Source organism: Pagrus major, chromosome 24, assembly GCF_040436345.1.
Source record: "Pagrus major chromosome 24, Pma_NU_1.0".
NCBI classification, from domain to species: Eukaryota; Metazoa; Chordata; class Actinopteri; order Spariformes; family Sparidae; genus Pagrus; species Pagrus major.
The window spans coordinates 669,507-677,500 of NC_133238.1; the positions used below are offsets into that span (position 1 = coordinate 669,507).

Sequence of the window (7,994 nt, forward strand, 5' to 3'; positions counted from 1 at the left end):
TTTCTACCTCAGTGTGTTGGTAGGTTTGAAGTGAACTGGAATATGATGTTTATTGAAGATCCTCCTGAGTTTCTCAGATGTTCCTGCGACATAGGGAATGATGATGTTACGTTTTCTCGTCTCCTCCTCTCTGTCTGCTCTTGATCTTTTAGAGGTTTTGACAAAGGTCCAGTTTGGGTAACCACAGGTTTTAAGTGCTCCCCTGATGTTCTTCTGTTCTTTCTCCTTCCCCTCTTTGTTTGTGGGCACGGTGTCAGCCCGATGGTTAAGGGTTCTGATGACCTCCAGCTTGTGCTCCAGTGGGTGATGAGAGTTGAACAGCAAGTATTAATCTGTGTGTGTAGGTTTTCTGTACACATCAATGTTGAAGTTTCTGCTTCTTCTGTTGAAGGCCGGTTGGGTCAACAACCCACACGTATCCTTGACGACCCTGTAGGGACATGCCCATACAGATTTTAAAAGCCTGCAAACTCCCCTCCAGTTAGTTAGAACTGAAGAAGCCTCTTGGATGAGAGGTGAAACATCTTCAAGAAACTGAAAAATGTCCAGTTGCCTACGATACAGCACTGAGAAGTAGTAGTAGTATTAGTAACTAGGAACCAGTATGCTTAACCTACTGTGGCAGAGGCATGAGCATAGATCATATGCAGAGTAGAATGGGTCAGTAGTGGGGCATGTTATTTAGCATGGATAAATAGGGAATAGGGAACGCAACAGACATTTCTCTGTGTAGCTTTAAGTTTCACTTTGGTTCACTCTTGTCCCCCAGTTGAAAACACAGCAACGACCTGCCTCATCCTGGTTGTTTACTGTTATTTTTATTGTAAACTGTTATTTAGGACAAACAGTCACTAGTATGATCAGTATGACAGTAGCATAACAACATTGTAGCTTCACCTTTTGGCAAACTGATCAGCGGGGTTTCCCAACACGTCACACACACCGACCATGGAGTGACTCCCACACCACAAGTGAATTTCCTGACTTGTTCAAATCAAAAATGCACTTTTTCAGATCAATGCTGAGCTTCTTAGACTTTCCCATTGTGGTGTCAGTGGCTGAGTCTAATGGGTGTATCAAACAAGCCATATTAAAATAGGCCCAGAAAAGTCATCAGCCTTTATCAATCATAATCACTCAGAAGAAGTTAAGAAGCCATGCTACAAAGCAAATTTGATTGACACAACTTTGTATTATTACCAAAATTGATCATTCAAGTTGCTTTATGTATATTTTTGACCCAGCAGATTTGGTCACATTTTCAGAAGACCTAGGATAAATTCATTATTGAACCAAACTTCATGAATGTTTTTTTGTGACAAAGTGGAGCATGTTCCACTCATTCCATCACAGAATAATGAGAGTTGTAGAAATTACTGGAACTCAAGACGGCCAAGATATATACATGGTCTTCTATGAAGGTAGATTTGTGTCTTTATTATTCAATCAAAAAAAGGTTGCTTCAATCAAAAAATATATTTTCAATCAAAAAAACCCGTTTCAATCAAAGAAAAAAAGTGTTTGAATGCAAAAATATATTTGAGACTCAAAAAAATGCATTTGAACACTATTTTTTTTTGCTTGAAAATGTTTTTTTTGATAGAAGTGAAGGTTTTTTTGTTTGAAGCAACTTTTTTGATTGAAGTATTGTTGTTTTTTGTTTGGGCCATATTATGGGTAGGACATTTGTGTCTTTATAATTCAATCAAAAAATAAGTTGCTTCAAACAAACAAAAAATATTTTCAATAAAAAAATCACTTCAATCAAAAAATAAACCTTTTCAATCATAGAAAAAATGTTTTTGAATGCAAAAAAATATTTGAGACTCAAAAAATTGCACTTGAACACTTTTTTTTTGATTGAAAATGTTTTCTTTGATTGAAGTAATCTTTTTTGTGTTTGGAACATGTTATGGGTAGGACATTTGTGTCTTAATTATTCAATCCCAAAAAAGTTGCTTCAATCAAAAAAAATATATTTTCAATCAAAAAATATATATTTTCAATCAAAGAAAAAACTGTTTAAATGCAAAAAAAAAAAAATCATTTGAAGTGTTTTTTTTTTTAATTGAACTTTCTTTTTTTGAATGAAGTGAAAAAAGTTTTGAAGTCGTTTTTTTTAAAAATCATTTTGACACAAACGTACCGCAGTGGGCGGTGCTTCCCCATTGGTCAGACATGTTTGAGTGACAAGTGTCTACACCAACGACGTCTTTCTGACAAGCAAGTCATGGTCGCCAGCAGCCAGGAAGCAGTGGCGGAGTTGTTGTATATGTCTATGGCATGAATCTATAATAGATCCATGGTCTATGGTGGTTAGTAGATAAAACCATAGACATAGATACAGAGACGCCTCATTGAGCGGGTTGTTCCGCTGCTGCGATACGTCGACGTCGCCGACATATTGGAGGAGGCAGCTCTGCCCCGTCAACTAATACAAGTGAATGGAGTGAACTTTACAAAGCTCCTTCTGCAAAGTGCTATAAGTTAATGTCTCTCATTTACACATTCACACACGTACGAATATATTCAGGAAACAGACAGGAACCAGAAACAACGTCTGTAACGTCCTCGGATGATTATAAACGTTAACTACTCCTGACATGTTCAGTTTACAGGTGGGCACCAAACCACCGGATGTATTTTTATAATGTTTTTATGAGTGTTTACAGCTGCCAACGTGTGTAACGCTGCTACTGTGATGATACATGACGGTAACACAAGCAATTTCCCGTCAGGGCTTAATGAAGTATTTCTGATTCTGATTAATATATGATGCAGTCAGTTGTCCATATTTAAGTTGACAGTATGGTAGACAGACATCACATTTACGTGTCAGGATCTGGTTATTATAGACACAGAGTCAATATTTAACCGTCATGTATCATCACAGTAGCAGCGTTACACACGTTGGCAGCTGTAAACACTCATAAAAACATTATAAAAATACATCCGGTGGTTTGGTGCCCACCTGTTTACTGAACATATGAGGAGTAGTTAACGTTTATAATCATCCGAGGACGTTACAGACGTTGTTTCTGGTTCCTGTCTGTTTCCTGAATATATTCGTACGTGTGTGAATGCGTAAATGAGAGATATTAACTTATAGCACTTTGTAGAAGGAGCTTTGTAAAGTTCACTCCATTCACTTGTATTAGTTCACGGGGCAGAGCTGCCTCCTCCAATATGTCGGCGACGTCGACGTATCGCAGCAGCGGAACAACCCGCTCAATGAGGCGTCTCTGTATCTGTGTCTGTGGTTTTATCTACTAACCACCATAGACCATGGATCTATTATAGATTCATGCCATAGACATATATACAACAACTCCACCACTGCTTCCTGGCTGCTGGCGACCATGACTTGCTTGTCAGAAAGACGTCGTTGGTGTAGACACTTGTCACTCAAACATGTCTGACCAATGGGGAAGCACCCGCCTACTGCGGTACGTTTGTGTCAAAATGATTTAAAAAAAAAACGACTTCAAAACTTTTTTCACTTCATTCAAAAAAAGAAAGTTCAATTAAAAAAAAAACACTTCAAATGATTTTTTTTTTTTTGCATTTAAACAGTTTTTTCTTTGATTGAAAATATATATTTTTTGATTGAAAATATATTTTGTTTGTTTGAAGCAACTTATTTTTTGATTGAATTATAAAGACACAAATGTCCTACCCATAATATGGCCCAAACAAAAAACAACAATACTTCAATCAAAAAAGTTGCTTCAAACAAAAAAACCTTCACTTCTATCAAAAAAAAACATTTTCAAGCAAAAAAAAATAGTGTTCAAATGCATTTTTTTGAGTCTCAAATATATTTTTGCATTCAAACACTTTTTTTCTTTGATTGAAACGGGTTTTTTTGATTGAAAATATATTTTTTGATTGAAGCAACCTTTTTTTTGATTGAATAATAAAGACACAAATCTACCTTCATAGTCTTCACATGTGTATGTTAACTTTCAATTTGAAGATATATGCCTAGCTAATGGAGACTGGGGTACACATCCCCATTTAGGCTCACCAAATCTGCTTTTCTGACATTTTTTATATATCCTGCCCTAATTTAAATAAGAACATTTTAGTTAAAATGAAAGTCTAAAATCTCATTTGAAGTGTTAAGAATACATTCATACCAATTATGATGTGTTTGTTTAATTTTTAATGTCAAAAGTCTGGCATGGGCTTAAAATGGGTACCTAATTGACATTTTAAGCCCATGAATGTTCATAATAAGCCCGCCTCATTATTTGTTGAGAGACTTTAGAACCCTACAGAGAAAATTGTCTAAAAAAGTCTAAAGGGGTAGGAAGTGATTCAATAAATGAATATAAGATATGTACATTTTATACATAATTCTTAAGCCATAACCATGATTTGTGCATTGCAAATAGTTTTGCAAATATGTGAGTGCTAAAGTTACCTATCTACTCATATCTACCTATCTACCTGCCCTCTGTTTTGCATGTCAGGATGGCCATCTAATACTGTCTGAGCTGCTCGACAAGATTGACCACATCAAGACCAGCACCATCACTGACTATGGAGGCCTGAGGATGGACAGCCATGAAGAACTGTGAAAATTTACCACAGCACAGGAGGAAATATGCTTTTCATAGGCATAAGTAGGTTTAAATAAGTCCAACTTAAATGAATGTGAATGTGTTCTTAAGCAGAACAAGTAAATTATGATCTTGCCAACAAGCCAAAAGGGGCAATTCAATCTTAATAAGAAAAGAACCTCGAAGATAAATTTTCAGAGATGCACCCATTGGAATTTGTTTGACATTGCATATGGATACAGACTATTTTCTTACTACATATAATAAAAACAGGCAGCCATTGGTGTCCTTATATCTGATGTAACAACATAAAACTTACTTGATTTACTATTTTACTATCAAAACAATTTAATATGAATGGGTTGAATGAGTCAAAGGTGGAATGACTCACAAATACATTAACACAAACACATTTTACAAATCTAACAGGCTCGCTAGTAGCTAGCTAGTATGACAAACAGGGATTGCACCAATATACTAATATGTTACTCTCTGTGGAAGTCTGATTTAAAAGATCAAAATAAATAATTAAAAACAACTACCAAGTGGTTTTCTTTAAAGAAAAATGGATGGTTTTATTATACTTACTCAGTATACTACTAATACTATACTGTATAGTATACTATAATACATACAAGCGATGATTATATACCTATACACTCTGTAGTCTCACTCAATGTCCCACCCACAGCACTAACTAATTGGTTAAACTTCAGGAGTAATAGCCAATCAACACTGAAGGCTATGTCACAGACAAGCAGGTGGCTCTGATCAGTGAAGAGCATCACTGAATTTACAATAAACATCACAATCTCATGATCTACTTCTGTAATAGAAAGTATGTCTGGTTCCCAGTTACACCACTGAAGAGTCATAACGTATGGGATTCCACCATATGAATGCGTGTCACACAGTGGTCAGAGTAAAACACAGTGCATCTGTCTTGTCTTTTCACTGCAGCTCTGCATTGACGTTAAGGGAATTAATAATATTAAAGTAAGAAAGATGGTAAAACTGTATTTCACTATGTGATGGTTAAAAAACTTAAGTTAGACTCTAAAGTTCGGGTTGAGTTTGCTCAGAGTATTAACTGCCACTGACTTATCAGTTTATCAAAACATACGTCAACCCCTTTACTAGTTAAATTAAGTCGAGTCTTTAACGAGGCACCCACCCACTATGAGACGCCACTTCAAAACTTAAACATTTCATATTGTAAGGCAGTTCAAAATAGAGAAATTGTTCCCTGCCCCTCCTCCTACACGATGTGTTACTTGTTACTAGATGTAGCATGTTGATTGGTTCATGAATGTGACACATAGGGGCGTGGCGAGATTACTCAGGAAATAGTCAGTTGAGGTTGAACTGCGCTCGTGAACGGCTTGTTGCATGGACAGCTCTGGCTTGCTGTTCTGTGCCTGAGCTGGAGCCCTCAACCCAGCATAACTGTGTACAGTTTGTGGCTGTATGATGTAACTCTCCTACCCAAGTTCATTAAAGTCCATAAACTGAAGGTTCCTTGTTGTGTGAAGGATTTCCACTCACGTACACCCAGACAAGCTAGCCTAGCTCACTCGAAAAGGTGAAAGCACAACAATATCATGTTACGGCCCATTTACCATAACTGTAGAAAATACTCCCACCTGCCCAGGCTTACATGGCTCAACCTAACAGGCCCCACCTGAGGTGATAAACTCTCAATCAGCCTCTTCTCTGTCTGCTGGAGCATGCTGCATGGATGTGGAGCTGCCAGTTTTTCAGTCGATTGTCAACCTTGTATGCATTATTTTGAGTGAGTTTATGTTTTTTTCCTTAGGTATTGAAGTAACTTATTTTCTGAGAGACTATTTACTCTTGTATGTTAATTTATAATTTCTCTTCTTTATTTTTTAGTAATCAAATCATCTGTGTAATGCAATCGACTGAATGAAGAAATAAATGGTTGAAAGGCACTCCTCTGGTCCTCATATTTTGACTGATATGCCAATGTATAGGCTATATGTGTAATCCAGCTGCCAACAACAGTCAAGTTTCTACAATAACAGTGCAGCATTGTGTTTGAAGAGACAATACTAGCAAAGTGAAAAAGTACTGTTAGCCAGTATTTAGCCATTGTTTGATTTGCATACAGTTGGGCTGCCATTCATAATTTTAACCCTGGCGTCACATTCATTATCATCAAACTCTCTGTACAATGCCCAACACATATTTGAAACCATTGTTCCTAGCCACAATTCAATCACAATACTTAAATCTTTGCAGGCAATACAAGCTAGCGAGAGTGGCAACTTTAGCAACCGAACCAAACATGCTAATCAATTTGAAATTATTCAACAAGATGGGAAGAAAGTAATGTTAATCTGTAAACCTAATAAAACTACCAGATGTATGGTAATGTAACATTAACATTATATCAGTGTGCCTACAGGTGCTACTGTGTAATGTGACTTGGGGTGTGTTTCCAGCATGCAGCCTATTCAAAATACATTACCATTTGAACGTTAATATGATCCTTAACTTAACCCTTTTAGTTGAGAAGGTCATCCATTTTGGGGAGCTCTGATAGAAAAAATAGGAAAATGCTTAAATAAATTTCCAGGACAACACAAGATTGTCCAGGACATTTTGCTTTTTCTCTCATTTTCCATGACTGGAAAATTGGTCAACCTTTTCCAGGTTTTCCAGGACGGGTGAGAACCCTGACAGACCATGAAACACTGCATCATTTGCCAAGATAAGCTCCACAGAAATAATTTATGGAATAATCGGTCTCTTTTTTTATTCTGAAATTTTATTTTAACCCCCTGACCCCCACCCACACACATCAGTACTAGCCATATCATTTTTGGGGTTTTTTGTTACAGACCTGAGCTTGAAATAATAATAAGAAATAATAATGATTCTGTCTTTTACGGACAGTCAGTGAAGCCACAATCAGCCTTTTAAAGAGAAAATGACATCTCAGAAGGAATTGGATATTTCACATAAATGACAAAACATCTATGATGGAAAAAGCAATTATCAGTTACATATATGGGAACAAGAAAAGTATGCAAGCAAACAACAGAGTCCTTCAAAATAGATGAAAAGTTTTCGACACGCTGGGGGGAGTATGTTACAAAAAATATTTCACCCTTTGCACTCCACAGAACTACAGTTAGGATGTACATAAACTTTTTGAGATAATGTTATGCAGTCCTCAGATCCTACATCGTCTCACACTTGCATCACTGGACGAGCCTCTTTGGCACGGAGGTCAACCCCGGAGGCAGCAAAGCCAGTTCCACCCTGTCAAAACACATGGCAGATCATCAGCATCATTTTAACTTTCTTTGACAAGTTTACCTACATTAGTGTGCAGCATACAGCTAGCCTGGCATTGCCTGACTAGATTCTAAATGTGTGTTAGTTTGGAACCCCTCAGTTCAT

The 7,994-nt window shown here is 36.9% G+C and overlaps 2 protein-coding genes across 3 annotated transcripts in view; one reads left to right on the plus strand and one right to left on the minus strand.

Moving 5' to 3' along the window:
• Positions 1–5,103, plus strand: part of rcn3 (reticulocalbin 3, EF-hand calcium binding domain) — a 28,601-nt gene extending 23,498 nt beyond the window's left edge. The window contains exon 8 of one of the 2 annotated variants that reach the window (XM_073462229.1): positions 4,476–5,103. In XM_073462229.1, coding sequence (XP_073318330.1) covers positions 4,476–4,583 — 108 coding nt within the window. In that variant the 3' untranslated portion in view covers positions 4,584–5,103. The remainder of the gene's footprint in view (positions 1–4,475) is intronic. The other variant, XM_073462230.1, reaches the window with a different exon arrangement.
• Positions 5,104–7,336: 2,233 nt separating this feature from the next.
• Positions 7,337–7,994, minus strand: part of nosip (nitric oxide synthase interacting protein) — a 58,807-nt gene continuing 58,149 nt past the window's right edge. The window contains exon 10 of the mRNA XM_073462231.1: positions 7,337–7,853. Coding sequence (XP_073318332.1) covers positions 7,782–7,853 — 72 coding nt within the window. The 3' untranslated portion in view covers positions 7,337–7,781. The remainder of the gene's footprint in view (positions 7,854–7,994) is intronic.